Source organism: Zonotrichia albicollis, chromosome 11 (assembly GCF_047830755.1).
Source record: "Zonotrichia albicollis isolate bZonAlb1 chromosome 11, bZonAlb1.hap1, whole genome shotgun sequence".
In the NCBI taxonomy this organism is placed as follows: Eukaryota; Metazoa; Chordata; class Aves; order Passeriformes; family Passerellidae; genus Zonotrichia; species Zonotrichia albicollis.
The window spans coordinates 15,781,553-15,796,878 of NC_133829.1; the positions used below are offsets into that span (position 1 = coordinate 15,781,553).

At 41.6% G+C, this 15,326-nt stretch overlaps 2 protein-coding genes across 5 annotated transcripts in view; one reads left to right on the plus strand and one right to left on the minus strand.

The window, feature by feature from the left end:
- Positions 1 to 15,326, minus strand: part of NRG4 (neuregulin 4) — a 51,377-nt gene that overhangs the window by 13,194 nt on the left and 22,857 nt on the right. Inside the window, exons 1-4 of one of the 2 annotated variants that reach the window (XM_005487797.4) lie at positions 12,247 to 12,488; positions 7,960 to 8,120; positions 6,939 to 6,993; positions 2,919 to 3,012 (exon numbers count right to left, since the gene is read on the minus strand). In XM_005487797.4, coding sequence (XP_005487854.1) covers positions 2,919 to 3,012; positions 6,939 to 6,948 — 104 coding nt within the window. In that variant the 5' untranslated portion in view covers positions 6,949 to 6,993; positions 7,960 to 8,120; positions 12,247 to 12,488. Of the gene's footprint in view, positions 1 to 2,918; positions 3,013 to 6,938; positions 6,994 to 7,959; positions 8,121 to 12,246; positions 12,489 to 15,326 lie in introns of those variants that run through there. The other variant, XM_074549524.1, reaches the window with a different exon arrangement.
- The window catches only part of TMEM266 (transmembrane protein 266), an 83,200-nt gene continuing 80,489 nt past the window's right edge, over positions 12,616 to 15,326 (plus strand). For 2 of the 3 annotated variants that reach the window (XM_074549518.1, XM_074549517.1), the window contains exon 1: positions 12,616 to 12,774. The gene's annotated coding sequence lies outside the window, so the exon portion shown is untranslated. Of the gene's footprint in view, positions 12,775 to 13,126; positions 13,389 to 15,326 lie in introns of those variants that run through there. The other variant, XM_005487796.4, reaches the window with a different exon arrangement.

Consider the following 15,326-nt stretch of genomic DNA (forward strand, 5'->3'; position numbering starts at 1 on the left):
GGAAGAGAGATCCCTGAAGATGCACAGGCATTTCAGGAACGAGATTTGCAAGGCCTGCCTGTGTCTCTTGCAGCACTTAGCCCTGGGCAGAGTAGGATCCCTGTCCCAAAATGAGTGTTCACTGTTAATTTCTGTGTGTACTGCCCTCTGAAGCAGAGCTCTGTGCATGTTGTCTTATACCATCTGCATTTTGCTTGAAATACAGAAAGAATGCTCTCAGAAATCTGCCAAGTATAAGAAAAAAATGGGAGTACCAGAGCTGCCCCTCAGAAACCAAAATCTTCACTTAATTCTGCAGTGCATTAATTGGTGATCATGGGACAGCTGTGCATCAGGTGCTGAGGCAAACAGCTTTCTGCCTTGTGCTTTGTGATGCACCTGAGGCAGCTGCTTTTCCATCCTCCTCTGTCCTGCTGCCTGTTTGTTCAGTTCATTTGAGTGTTCCTGGCCTTGAAGCTCATCTGGCTCATGGTGACAGGTGTGCCTTTTACTGCTGAGAACATGAACTCCTTGTTGGGAAAGCACTGAGGGAAGATGGCAGCTGAGCACCTCATGTTTTAACACGTCAGCTGTATTTAAAATCTGCTACTGTTGCACACGGAGGGGGTCAATTAATGTTCAACAGATATTAAATCTCTGCCTTCTATGTATCTATTTCTGATTGAAAAAAAACCCCTGAAATTCCAAACGTAAACAGCAGCTCTTCATTTTTAGCATGCTACAAAACCACATATTGCTAAAGAATGATGCATTTTTCTGAGTCACATGGTGAAATTACTTCCAGTGATGTTGCACACGGTAATCTGGACTAACTCTGCTGAGCACAACACATTTGTGTGACCAAGTACCATGGCAAGGCAAATGTGTTTTAAGGTATTTTTACAGTTTGCTAGTCTGTTCTTTCTCCATCTCCTCCTTTTAATTAACAATCATTCAGCCCTTGAGTCTAAAAGTGCTCTGAGTTTCCTTTCAGTAGGACATGACCATTTGAGAGCACTGGGGAAATTTGGGTGGGATTTGGAAGAAACCTTCATCAAAGAAACTGCGCAACTGTGCGATGATGCCAGTCATGAAGTTCCAAAGCACCAAATATTTTCTGAATTCTGCTGAATAGTGATGCATTTTTTCTGTTGTTTCTATTCACATCACTGCTGATTACTAAGATATCTGTGTGTAAACAAAACCTTTCTCATCTATAATTAGCCTTCTCTGACTGATTAAGGAACATGCTTAGAATGAGGATGTGCTTAAATAGAATGCTGCTATTTAAACCCATCTAACTTCATAATCAACCACTAGATACAGAAAAAAATAGTTGACAACTTAAATGCAATAAGATTGCCTGAGTATAACAAAAATGCTCTTAAGATGTTACTTTTCTGCTTCAGCAGATTATAAAATCCTAAAGTACCTGAATTAAAAATTACTTCATTTGGAGCTGTTAAAGTGGAAATTATCTATGCTGACTGGTTTGTGCTCCTGAAGAATGAATTTTTCTGAGTATTTGTTACTTCATATTTATAGTTATTGCATTGAATACAGATTCCTTGTTACACAGTCCAGTAGTAGTTGAGAGGGTGCTTTGAAATTGTGTAGCAGCTGCTCTTCAGTTTAACCATTCATTTTTCATTTATGTACAATAATACAGGATTCCTTCTAGGAAAAAAAACATATTTATTTCAAAATGTTTTACTTTTTTTGTGTAGTATTCATTTTATATTGCATAAGCTTGCAAGGTTTAGCATATAGAGTAAATCATCACACAGCACTTCAGAGCTTTAATCTCACTTGTGGATCTGATTCATTGTGACACTGAACAATGACAGTGATATGCTGTGTATATTTTTCTGTGAGCATTTACCACAAAATTGCCTCTTTTCTCCCTAAGTAAATGAGTTTACGTGCTTGAGTTTAAGTATTTAGATTGAACTGTACCAAACAAAAAGTAATATTTTAATTAGGCATCTGGGAAAAGATGTTGTTTCCTTCTTCACCTGTTTTATCCAGTTATCATTAGTTATAGCTCAAGACAGAAGAGGGAACTAAAGTTGCCATAGAAGAAAAAAGATAATACCCTTAAGTGTATCTAATATTTGTCTGAATGCCTATTTTTTTTGTTAAGCAAACCCATAAATTATTAAATCAACCATAAATTATTTTGATGAATAACTCAGAATTAGTAAATGCAGGACTGTGAACAGTGACAGTTTTATGGACCATCTTATGTCTTGTCAAACCAGAGAATAAAAAGATAGGGCAGTATTTATGCAGGAAATGTATCCACATGCAAAACCAGGGAGTGTTTCTTTTCCAGTTTGCTACATGGGCTTCAGCAGGAAGAATGGTTCTGTCATGGAGTGTTTTAAGAAGTATCTCTATTTGCTGCCTTGATGTTTCTTTATCAAGCAGTCTTTGGCTGTCACTATAAAGCTGCTCTTTGAGTATTTCAGCATGACTTGAAGAACACAGTAAGTCTTGAATTACATTAATTTTTTTCCCTCTTAAAATATGATATTATTTTTTGTGTCTCTGCATTTTGATCAGGTCAGGCCATTTTATATTAGAAAAATTTTTGGAATATAATTAACTGGTAAGAAAAACTGTACTTTGCCTTTCTGAATGCTTTTCCCACAGTCTATATTCCATGAGGCAAAGGGTATTTTGTTCTTTCTGTATTGTAATAAGGAAATATGGCTCTAATTATAGATATAATGCTGAATGCATATGTAACTGAATACTGTTCCACCTGCCAAGCAAGTATACACATTTCTTTTTCTCATATAACCAAGTCTCTGTAAACTAGATAAGTAATAGGTAATTGGTATTTAGAAGTGATTCCTTAAAGAAGGAAAATGGAGAAATAGTCTTTAGACAGCTACTGTCCAATACTTAGACACACAAACTTCAGTTTCACTGACCTGCAGAATGGACTGGATACAGTAGGAATCATATAACAAATCCCTCCATTTAGACAAAAAGATCCATAACTGGTGCCACAGAGTTCTTCATGATCTTAAAAATAAGACCAAAAGAAACACTGAGAAAAACAGACTTCAAACCAAAAAAACCACAAAAATAAACTACCACCCAAATGAAACCAGCCTATGAGCAAAAAAGGTACAGGTCTTGCCTTCCAGGCCAGCAACACAGAGCACTGTTTTGCTTAACAATTTCATGTAACAATATGGAGAAAAGATCACAAATTTATCACCATATCAGATGTGAGACAGATAAATGGGATGAAGAAATCAAACTTTCTCTTGCAGTGAGAAATTCTCCATTACTTCCCTTGCCCCTCATGAGCACTCACACAGGGAGGGCAGTGGTTCACACCATGACCCAGGTGAAGTCTGGTTTCTCCTGTTCAGTGGCACAAAGCCCCTTTAGCTGAACTGGCTCCTGCAATAAAGTCAGTCAGTGCAGAGGCACCCAGTGCCAGCTGAGGGCAGGACATTGGGAGCCTGCTCTGGGCTGAAATGGGACCCTGGGACACCCCTGGGCTTCTCCTCCCCAATTCTCAATTTCTCAATGGCCAAACCAGGGCACAGCCTGCAGCACTCACTTATGGACAGGACTGCTGGCTACAACATCCTTTCCACAGATCTCAAAAAGGCTTTTTCCTAACTCAGTAGGCTTCTTAGATGAATTCTTAATGTGTTAAACACAACTAGGCATTCTGATAACACCTTAAACACAGGACACTAATGTTGGCACTTGTAGCAGCACTTGTCCATTTTGTGCTTAAAAAGCACATCTAACTGTTCCACTTCACTCTTCCTGAAAGCAATCTAAATTTGGAAGTTGGACTGAATATATTTATGACACATTTAATGCATCAGTAACTCATTTCATATATATGCATCTAATATTTTTATATATTTCTTCCATCTTATGAAACCACAGTATCTCAATCAAAACAAAAATAGACCAGTCTTCTGACATCACAAGGGTGATAGTCATGTGTTGCCTCACACTTTAGGTGTTCTAGCTGTTATTTCTCTCAGAAGTTCTGAAAACCAGAATTCTGCTGTGTCACTATTTATGTATAGAAGACATGTTCTATACATAACAGAGTTAAGAGGAATCAAGATTTTAGTTTTCTTATTTGTCCTTCAAGAAACAGAGTTAGAGTTCCCCTTTATTCCTGCAGAAAAATAAAAAGTAAGAAGTGTGGCTGTAAGACATTCTACCCTAGAGAGACCTTCTACAACTTATCTAAAATAAGCCAGGCTTTTCTAAGAGTGGCAGAAATGCTCAGCTACTTCTACTTCTGTGCAAAAAATCATTGTGCATCCTCTATCCTCTAGGCCAGCTCTACCAATTCTACTCTCCCTTCTTCTCCTGCATTCTTTCCTTTCTATGGCAGCATATTGATGCAGAATGTGAGTAAGTCCTGACATTACTTTAAGATGAAGACAGTTACACCCCAGGGCCCAAGAGGAATTCAGTTTCATGTTCCTGTTACTGAAGTGCCAGCATCCAAATGGTAACTGGACCTTCTTGCCTGTTTGCAGATAAATTAGGAAGCTGGAGGAGGGGAGAACAAAGGCTGGAAAGATTGTTCATGTTTGACCTTGTTGCACAGAAATATGTGCTCTGTCCTACCTTGTTAGAAGTTAAATGGAAATTTATTTTAACTGTGAACCCTTCTGTGCTTGTCTGCTGGCAATTAATTTACTGCAAGCTCACAATTAAAAGACTTTTAAAATTATTTTGTATGGGTACAATTGCAATAGGAATAAAATGGGAATGGGAGAAAACAAGGAGGTTTTTAAACAAGAACTACACCTTAATTGATTTTCATTCTATTCAAACATAACAGTGGACCTCCTGTGAGAGTTTAATTCAGTTGAAGGCCACATCCTCCCTTAAATCAAGAGAGGGCACTGAACACATCAACAGTGTATCAGAATGTCTATACAATTTTAAGAATCAAGTCAGAAAAACAAAACTCCCAACTTTGACCTGCTCTCAACTCTGTTAAGTGTCTGAGGGAGTTAACTGTTGAAATTCTAGCAGACAGAAAAGGAAGATGATAGAAGGTGGGCTCTGCAGAAAAATCCTTTTGAACAGCTCACAGAAAGGTTTCAAAGGAATTCTCATGAGAATTAATGAGAATTTGTTAGCCTCCTTAAAATCCTGCCTCGTTGCTTCTATTTCTTCATCTTTCTGCAGAAATAGAACTGCCTCACCCTGGCACAGGGGCAGAGCACTGAAGAATGCTAAATGCCTCCAGTCATTCATGCCTTGGGACATTGGGAGAATGAACACTGTCAAGGTGTGATCTTCGTATCAAGGACCAGCTCTGCAGCCCAACCAGGCATTTCTGCTCGGGCAAAATACCTCAGGCACTTTCTCTTAGGTCTATTAGAAAAAAGTGAGAGAGGTGGAGAGAGAGAACAAAAAGTGCCCAGGAAGCCTTTGAAACCTTTTTGATTGTAATTACAGACAATTTTTCTATAGGCTATTTCTTTCTAGAAATAGACTTTTCTTCCAATACTAAGGGGAAAATGGCAACCTTAATTCCAGCAGTAATGAGAAACTTGAAGAAATATCTATGTCCACATTGATCAGGTACCCCTTTTTTCCATCCACTTGTGCTTTTCATTAATTCTGTTTTGTGTTTTAATACTTTGCTACTGATCACTAAAACTATCTGAGTAACACAGTACAATGTAGATGTTAGAATTATGAAAGATAATCAAAGAAATTCAGGAAGCTTTAACATGAAGAAAAAATATTACTAACAAACTGTAATTTGCTACAACACAAAAATAGGTATTATTGTACTCCAAACCTATGATATTGAAATGCAGTAGCTTGCTGCAAATTTCAAAGTCACAGTTCTGTATTTGTAGACAGGAAAGTGTGAAAGCACCAGTTTACCCCTTTAAATCAATAGTCAGTGATGCAAAAGAGTATACTGGAGAATCAGAGGGGGTTCAATACAAGCCAAAACCCAATTACATTAGCATTGGTGAATGTGTTATGATTTTTCATGAGGTAAGTCAATACATTATATTAATCTAAAAATGCAAATTGTATGCTTTGAAAGTCAAATGTATACTACAGTCAGACTCCATAATGAAGACAGAGACAAGAGATGGGCAATTAAAAAAATACAAAAGATTTAGCTTTAAAATTAATAGAACTCTATCAATGTATGTTGTACATAACATATAAGTATGTATTTTGATACCACCGTCTATGTGAGAGATTTAAGAGAAATAGGACACAAAAGCTTCTTCTTTAAAAAATTGGATTTTTGTGGAAGAAGTGAAGAGGAATAAAATGAGGTTGTTTTTTCTAATGCTAGACTGAATACTTAAAACTGACTGAGGTAATAGCAGCCTCTAAATACACTTATGCTTAATTATTCTTTCTGAGGACATGCAGGTGTCCTGGTTTCAGCTGGGATAGAGTTAATTTTCTCCCTAGTAGCTGGTACAGTGCTGTGTCCCTAAACTGTCTTGTCTGTTTGTATTTAAACTTTTGTAACCTGACTGTCCTGACTTTAAAAAATAACCAAATGCAGGCTCAATATCATCTTAACCCCAAAGAGCCAGGCAGCCTTGATAATCTACATGTACACTCAGCTGTCTTGCCTAGTCCAGAGGCTAAAATCCTGGACTGCTAACACAAGAAAGGGAGAGAGAGGAGTGGGAAATGTTGGCAGAAGGTAACAGGGGGCTGATGCATGCTCACTTGTAAGCAGCTTTACCCTGCACACTAACCAGTCACACGCTGAAATACCAATATTGATCACAGCAAACACCTCCTTACAGGATTTGTACCACTGGCTGGTGAACTCTGGTGAGGGATGGCATCTCTGCACAGCAGTTGTGACAGTCCCAGTGGCAGCTATCAAAATCAATGCCACTTCAGTGAATTCTAATGTATAGATGGATGTATCCAAGTAAAGACTTGGCAGAAGTTACCTGTTCGCATATTATTCCCACACCAATTTTTGTTCTTGGTCAGAGGCAACAGCACCTAAAGACAAACATGTAAATTAAGCATATAATTTTTGAACCTGGTGTCTTTTTCCCCTGAAGAAATAGCTATTGGAATGCAACTTTCAGTGCTTCTGCTAAGACATCCGTTGCACTCTGTCAGTAATGCACTGTTATATGGAAGTTCCATTAATTCACAGTTAATGGCAAACACTCAAGTCTGCTGTCAAGTTCAGTGAATTCCTGAAGGCAGAATAAAACTAAATTCAGGCTAAAGCATGTTTAAACAATGAATATGTTTTAAAAACTGCCATGCTTATTCAGAATTGTAATACCTGATGCATTTAGGCAGTCTGATCGATTCTGGCTAGCTAATTAGATTGACACTTGCACCTTGAAAGACAGTGCACTCAACTGAACCATTCCTCAGACTGCTAATTAGTCAGGTAAGATCTTGGAGGTAGAACTCTTCCATTCCACAAACAAGAACTTTCTAATTTGTCATTTCTCACAGTCAATATGTGTTTCACTTGAGTGTCCCTCATGTCTGGATGTCAGGTGAAACTGTAATATAAGCTGTGAATTTATCAAACTTGTACAATGATTTTTTACATCTTCAATAGAAACCCTCTGCCTGGACAGAAACCAATGTTCACTTGACATTGCTAAAAGAATCTATTCTGTAGACATGCCAACTCTATAACCATCTATCCTAGCTATACTCTGTTTTCTTGTTATACAGCCAAGATTTACTGTACCAAATAGGTTACTGAACAAGTCTAACATAATAGATCATTTTGTCATGTTTGCTTTCTTTCTTCAGAGTGTATGCAAAGTAAATACTTAAGCAAACTGTCCTATATTGGAAGAAAGGTTTTTCTTAAACCATTAAATGATCAAATAAACTATCAGCTTTATGATAAATAGTTGCCTATACTACAGCTTTAACTAACAGCTGGCTTTCTGTAGAGGCCCATTTCAAGAGGTGTAATGCATTTGTACTTACTTTATAAGCAGCTGGTTCTGGTTTTCATGGGACCTCAGGTGGCTTCTCTAGCTTTTTACCTGTCCTGTCCATACAGGACAATGAGAACTGGCAGCTCCCTGTGACACTGGGCTGTAACAGCAAGGTCCCCACCCAAAGGTGGCTCACAGCTCCACTTTGCTCTGTGTACAGAAGCAAGAACAATTAACACAGCATGTGGCACTTCAGAACTAAAATCTTTTCAAGAGAAATAAATCAGGAGATTCATTTTTGTAGCAGTCAAGATCTGGATTCTATGTGTGCTGTTTAAAAGGTTTCCAGTTTACACACAGTGCAGTGGGGTGAGGTTACAACAAAGACAAGCACATGTACAGAACAGGGTAACACCCTTCATGCTCACAGGATTACTTGCATATTTTTCTAGGGTTACCAGTACTAAAGTGTATTGCTGAATTCAAAATACTCACAAAATGTAGTACATGTAAATAGTATCATACATATATTTTACACTGGCATAAAAAATCTGATTTAAATTTGTGTTTTATGGGAGCAAATAGTCTTTGTTCATTTAGTTTCCCTTTTCACAGAAAGCTCCACAAAATTGTATAATATCCAATAACTCTCATAAAATATAAACAGGATATATAAACTAAATTTCATTACTACCTCCTGTACTAGATTTAATTAGGATATGAATCCTTGAATTGACAAAACAGCTTGAATTTTGCTACTGCCAAAAGGAGATCTCACATTTTCTCTCCTTCATCTTACAGTCAGTATGTACCTCAGTACCTCTGGTGCTGCTTCTAGTCTAAGTTCAACTTTTTCAGAAGATGCTTAAATCCAATGATCTAGCAGAAAATCCCTTAGGGCAAGCTGATGGTTTTCTCCTGCATCAGTGTGTTAAATGGATGTGCTGTGCAACTCATCAGCTCTTGGGACTAGGACTAATTGTTCCATGTAAAACAAATTGTTTATGAGCTGAGTGTAGAGAGCAAGACAGCTTGAGGAAGGCTGTGGGACTCCTAATAATTTATTTTCAAACTCTGTTGCCTGTGTATTCAAGGAAATAGCGGGTGACAAAGGGAAGGAGTGAAAATACTTCCCCACCAATGTGAAAGGATAACTTTATTTTTTAAACCTGATAATAAGTATCACAATATGGGTCTAAAGATGGTTTTTTAAAGAGGTGCTGCTGACAGCATTCACAGCTTTGACTTTTTTGTTTTTAAGACTGAGAAGTACATCATTAGGTAATGATGTATTTAGATGTTTTTCTCTGAGGTGTTGCACTCTGAACAGAAGTTCAAGTATGTATCAGTGTTTGAAAAGAATAAACTGGACTCTCTATCTCATTAGATAATAAGATGGTATATTTAAAGAAAAGAAAGCACTGCAGCAGAAATTGTTGCTAAATTTGATTGTAACTCACGTCTGTGTGTGCACTGAGTTCATACTAGAAACACAAAGATCATCTGTGCATCTCTCTTGCACTTTCCAAACTGAATCTTCCTCTAGATGCAGATATAGCCTATGCTCACAGAAACTAAAAATCCAATTGTATGAATGCTCAAATGTTTATCTTCCATGTATCTTGGGAGTTTGTTAAATGTTACTTTGTATATCCAGTTAAGAGCATTTTAATCTGAAATTTAAAATATAGCCTGTTTTGCTCTGTGCCAGCTTGTTGAAAAATCTTGTCAGTTCTACCCTTTTCCCCTCATCTTTGTCATCTAAACTGATGCTAAGAATAGTAATGCATTGTTTGAAATGCTTGTACGTGAAAGGTAGGTCACCTGTGTATACTGAGATATATTGAAACAAGTCTTGAACTTATTAGATTTGTCTTTAAATGAACCTGTGTGCTTTACTCCCCATCTAGTTAAATCAGAATCTGTATTGCCTCTTGGTTTTGTGTACTTTTACTGGTTAGCTGGCCTTAGCATCCACAGTACCTGTAAATCTTAATGAGCATAGGCAGATAAAATCAAGCACTGAATAATGATTTGGGCTTTGGTTTATGGATCTTTGCTATTCAAACACTCTTAAAATTAATCTCTATATAAATGCTCCCCCAAATTAAAGAAGATGGTTTCAGTCATGTGGCTATTTCAAATACACATTGTTTGTACATTCAGATTAAGTTGCACCTTACATCTGTCTTTGAGAATGGGATTTTACTGCATTATGTATTCTTTCTAAAAATTAAAAACGGTAAAATCTCATTCTGCCCCAATATTGAGCTCAAATATTTGGTCATGAAAACAATGAAGGGGAAAAAATTTAAAAATTGCTTGCTATGCTGATTAAATATAAATTTCCTTCTGAGATGTCCTTGATACCTGTCAAGCAGTCAGTAGTCCACACCTCATACTTTCTCCAAGAGCCAGGAACTGTCCTGAAGTCTTGTTAAAAACAGTCTGTTTTTTCTCACCTAGGTACAACTCCTCAGACCTTCAGTGACTGATCTGAGCACAGAAAATCATCAGGCATCAGAAAAATTCCATCAAACTGCCTGAAACTGATGCCTTGTGAAGGCTGGCGTAGAACAGAGGCTCAATGGAGTTAAAGGAATTTTTTAAAAGGCCTCAATGGATCCACCTTGGGCAGCACAAGAGCCCAGCCAGGGCTGCACCCCAGATGAGCCAAAATGGACAACTGGTCACGAGGGCTCTCACTTTTCTAAGTTCTGCTCCATTTGCATATTGGGGTTAATTGTCCAGTTACAGCTCTAGGTTATGGAGTCCCATCCTTCTTGTTTTTCTCTCTTCAGTCCATTTTGTTTATGCTCTTGGGCTTGAGATTTAGGTGGTTGTCCTTGGTCCCAAGCTGGGAAAGGAATTGTTGTCTCCCTACTCTGTGCAGAGAGCTCACCATCCCTTACTACCAAGCTCAGAACTACACACTAGAGCAGTACAGAATCTGAAAAACAGAAAAGCTAAAACCTAAGGCATCAAAACAAATGAGGATCTCTATAAGGAAGAATTCCAGGTGAAATCTTATAACAAATCTGTATAAGAACAATGTTTTATTCAAATTTATACACTGGAAGTTTCTTTTAGCATGGAATAACCACAATATCAAGAAATTCTGACAAAAGACATGAAGCTAAAGCAGATGACAAATAGCTCACAAATCTCAACGTGCTTTGGTTGACAGGGTAATTTTTCTGGACACAGTTCTTTAAAATTCTTTCCATTGCAGTTTTCTGAAATGACAATGAATGGCTGAGTCCTCTTATCTTAGAAATCCCCACAGCAAATATTTAGGTTTACATTTTCATTTTTATCCACTAAAGTATGTCTAGGATTAATTATATACTAAAACAGGGGTAAAGCTGTCATAGTGTTGAAATTGAAATTTGAGACATTACAGTGAATTTCAGGGAAAACTTCCCATTGCCAAAATTTTCTAAGCAGCTTGCAAACAACTGCAAATTTCCATCTGAAACCCCAGTTCTATTGTATGAGATATTCATACAGACACTGGCAAAGTTGAGGCTTCTGTCCAATGTAACTACTGTAGTCACACAACAGATTTGTAATTTTGAGATAGAGATTCCAGTTTCAAGCCTGTGTGTGCTTATGTGAGGGGAATTATTAAATTTTACAAGACCCCTGCATTCAAAAAAATCACTATCAGTCCTGGAAAACAACCCCCCACCACTATTCTATCATTCTCCGTGCTTACTGATTTCTTCTGTGGCACTTTTGCTTCCAAGTTTCATCCCTAACTCTTGTAAGAAATCAACTGAAATGAATGCAACTTAAAGTTTGTCTCTGCATGGTTAATTTTTATTCATACCTCGGTGGCAGATGTAGTGTCCCTCATAATGTCAGGTCTCAAATGTCAATAATCTCGGATCCAGCAATCAGAAATCAAAAATCCATATTACAGGCTAATATACAAGAGACAGTTTAGCACATGGTGACACAATACAATAGACCAGTGCCACTTAAATGATCTTGAGTTACTAGGAATGTATGTCATAAGAGTTTAGATATTTACTTTGCATGGCAGCCACCAGGAATCAAGTGTAACCAGTCTTCACAATAATGACTTTGATTTTTTAAGATTCATCCATCATTAATAGCTGGTTGATGCTAATATCAGCTGTTCCAAAACACAGGGGAGATAACTGGCAAAACCTGAATTTCAGTCTCTATTATTTTGTCCATTTAAAGCACCTTAAATTAAAGCAATTAAAGCACTAAAGAAGTTCTTAACCTTGGGGCATTTTACTTCATTTTTTTTTGGTGCATTTAATTTTGCATTGAGTTAATTTGTTCTACTTAAACCACGGCTTACCACAGCAAACGGGTATTCTTAACTCTGCTGGTGTAATCTTTCTCAGACATGCACAGGACAATCTGCTGAATCAACGTAATCCCTAATCCGCATGCTGGGATGCTGCAGCTGCTCGCTCCGGTGCCGTTATGTAATGCCGGCCTCCAGGCCCGGGGCAGAGCGGGGCGAGCGCGGCGCTCCGGGCGCTCCCCTCGGGCCGGGCCGGGCCGGGCGCGGCGCGGGGGTCGCGGCGCTGCCGCGGGGGCGGGGCCGGGGGCTCGCGGCTCGTAGTACTCCAGCGCGCGCCGCCCGCCGTCGCGATTGGCCCGGCCGCGCCCGCGTGACGCGCGGCGGACGCGCGCGCGCCCCCTCCGCTCCCGCGGACCGACCCCGCGCGCCGGCCCCGCGTTTCCAAGGCGACCCGGCAGGAACGGCGGGAGGCGCGCGCGGGATCGCGCGCGGGCGGTCCCCGGGTTCCTCCCCGCGCGGCCGCGGGTCCCGCGCGGGGCGCGCGCCGGGCGCTAACGGCGCGGGTGCCGCGGGCAGCAGGTACGTGAGGGGAGCCCCGGGGACGGAGGCGCGAGCGGGGAGCCCCGGTCAGCGCCGTGCCCCGCCGCGGGCAGCGGGTCTCGGCCGTGCCCGAGCCGCGGGACCGTACCGCGCTCCAGCGCGGCGGCGGGTCCGTGCCGTACCCCGTCGCGGCCGTGCGCGGCTCGGGGATCCCGGTCCCTCAGCCTCCCGGCGCCGCCGCGCGCCCCGCCGTCCCCGGGGTCTGGCTGGGCGGCCCGGCGGGCTGCCCGCGCCGCGGCGGCGGGGGCCGCGCTGGCGGGTGAGCCCCTCCGCGGCGGGCGGACAAAGTTTGGCGGCGGGCGCCGCCTCCCGCCAACTTGCCGGCGGTGGGGCCGGGGGCCCGAGGGCGCTGTGCCCCGGGCCGGCCTGCGGCGGGGCCCGCGCCCCCTCACGCGGGGTCAGCCGAGCCGCGGCCCGGCCGGGGCGGTGCGGGGGTCGCTCCGCCTGTACTGCGGGGCCGGAGCCGCGTTCCGGCGGGGCCGGGGGGCTCGGGGCGCTGAGGGGCGCCTCACGCATCGCGGCCCGGCCCGCGCGCCTCCGGACGGGCCCGGCCGGACAACTTCGGATGTGCGGATCCCGAATACGAACATACGGTAATGCCTGAGCGTGAAAGTTGCTTTTATTGTGTGTGTGTATGCAAGCCCACCCAACGGTGGTGCCTCAGCAGTGTCCTCACGCAAGAGTACTCTGTATGTGTAAGGTGCTGCATTGCTTCTTGCAAACCCCCTGTCCTGGAGTAGCATCATTGCTTGCCCCAATGAGAAAAGGAATAGTAGTTTCTTTTCTGGAGTCGAAATCCAATTAGAGTGCTCTTTACTAGGGAATTTTCAGTTTGCCTTCCTTAAAATGTAATAAACTTAAGAGGCCTTTTTTGCTAGATTTGTAGAGGTGAAATCTAAATTGTGGGGACTGGTGAGCTGTAATGGGACAGCATGTCAGAGTAACTTTTCTTAAAAATAGTAGTATGTGAACATGCATGGTTTCAAAGCTTGTTAGTATTCTGAAGTTAGGAAAAGGCTCTGCTAAGTGTCTCCAGAATTTCTTGGCTCTTACATGAAAGTTTAAGAGCAAACCGATCTACAAGCTCTGTATTAGAGCATGCCCCTGACACCAGGTGTAACAGCTGCAGAACATTTTATGTGTTTACAGAAGTAAAATGCGTAATGGTGTGAGAGTATTTACAGCTGTGAATGCAATCAGCAGAGAAGGCTCATTTGTCGGAACGCAGGGCACCTCTCTGAAGCGCATAGTCAGAAACTGCTGCTTTGCTATGTGACTCTTAGGAATCCTGCTATTTTTGCAACATTTATTACTGGAATTTGAACAAAGAGGGGTAAGCAGCCTCTGTACTTTTAACATGCTGTAATAACATTACTAACCAAGCGTGGATTAGATGAAACAGTACTGATAATAATTTTTTGATAGCTCCTGTGAAGATGCTGAGAGTTCCTGCAGGACACTTGTGAAAGGGTTTTTGCTACCACAGTCGTGTTAGGTGGGGGTTATAAATTAGACTGTACACAATAGTAGCACATAGGTGCTTTGCAAGGAGATACTGCAGTTAGCATTGTGCACCAGGTATCCTGTATGGTAAAATGTATGTTTGGTGCTGAGAACAATGTCTGTCTTGTGAGGCAGAATACTCTGTGCACAGAAGGGGAGGAATGGTTCTCATTTACAGAGGATGCAGAATAAGAAGCAAGTGTGTGCTGCTTCAAACGTGTTGTGGTTCCTAAATGCTGGGCAGAGTGTGCCCACAGTCAGCGAGGGGATGGTGTGAGTGAGGAGCCATTCCCAAAGCAATGCATGTACTCATCTCAATTATTCCTCTGTGTTTCTGAACAAAGTGGAGTTTTTGCAGCTCTGTCCTGATGCAGAAGTGTTTAGGGCAAGATGCTGTTTTTGCCTGAAGGGTGAGAAGAGGTGGAAGTTGCACACAAATTGAGATGTGGCTATCAGGTAGTAATTATGCTAAAGACAGCAGAGATGTGAAGCAAGAGTACAGATCTGCTATTTCAGCCACAAAACTGGAGTAGTAGGTAAGATAAAGATCTGAACTCGCACTGGTTTATGAAAAGGCCAGTAAGAAAATTAAGATGTGAGCTACGTATGCTTGCAGTGTGAGTACAAGTGCAAGCCTGCTACTCAGCTGAAGTATTTTCAGATCTTGACTGACAGCATAAATGCAGAACATAACAGTAGCTGTCTCCCCTCTCGCTGTGCCTGTTCCCAAAGGTTACTTGGATGTAAGTGTGATTACAGTTCTGAAGGTGCCCTGTACAAATGCTTACAGCTCATGATGCTCACCTGGCCCCCAGGGCTGCAGTGCTGTTACACCAGGGGGGTTCAGTGGTGGCTCCCCAAACCCGGCTACCTGCAGCTTGCTGTTTGTCCCTGCTGGGCGCTCACTGCGGAGCCTGGGGCTGCAGTGCTGTTGCATCACGGGGGGACAGGACTCACAACATCTCCGGCAGGATGGAGCACATGGTTTCTGTGTTCCTGCATGTGACTGCACTGCCCTGCGAGATCCT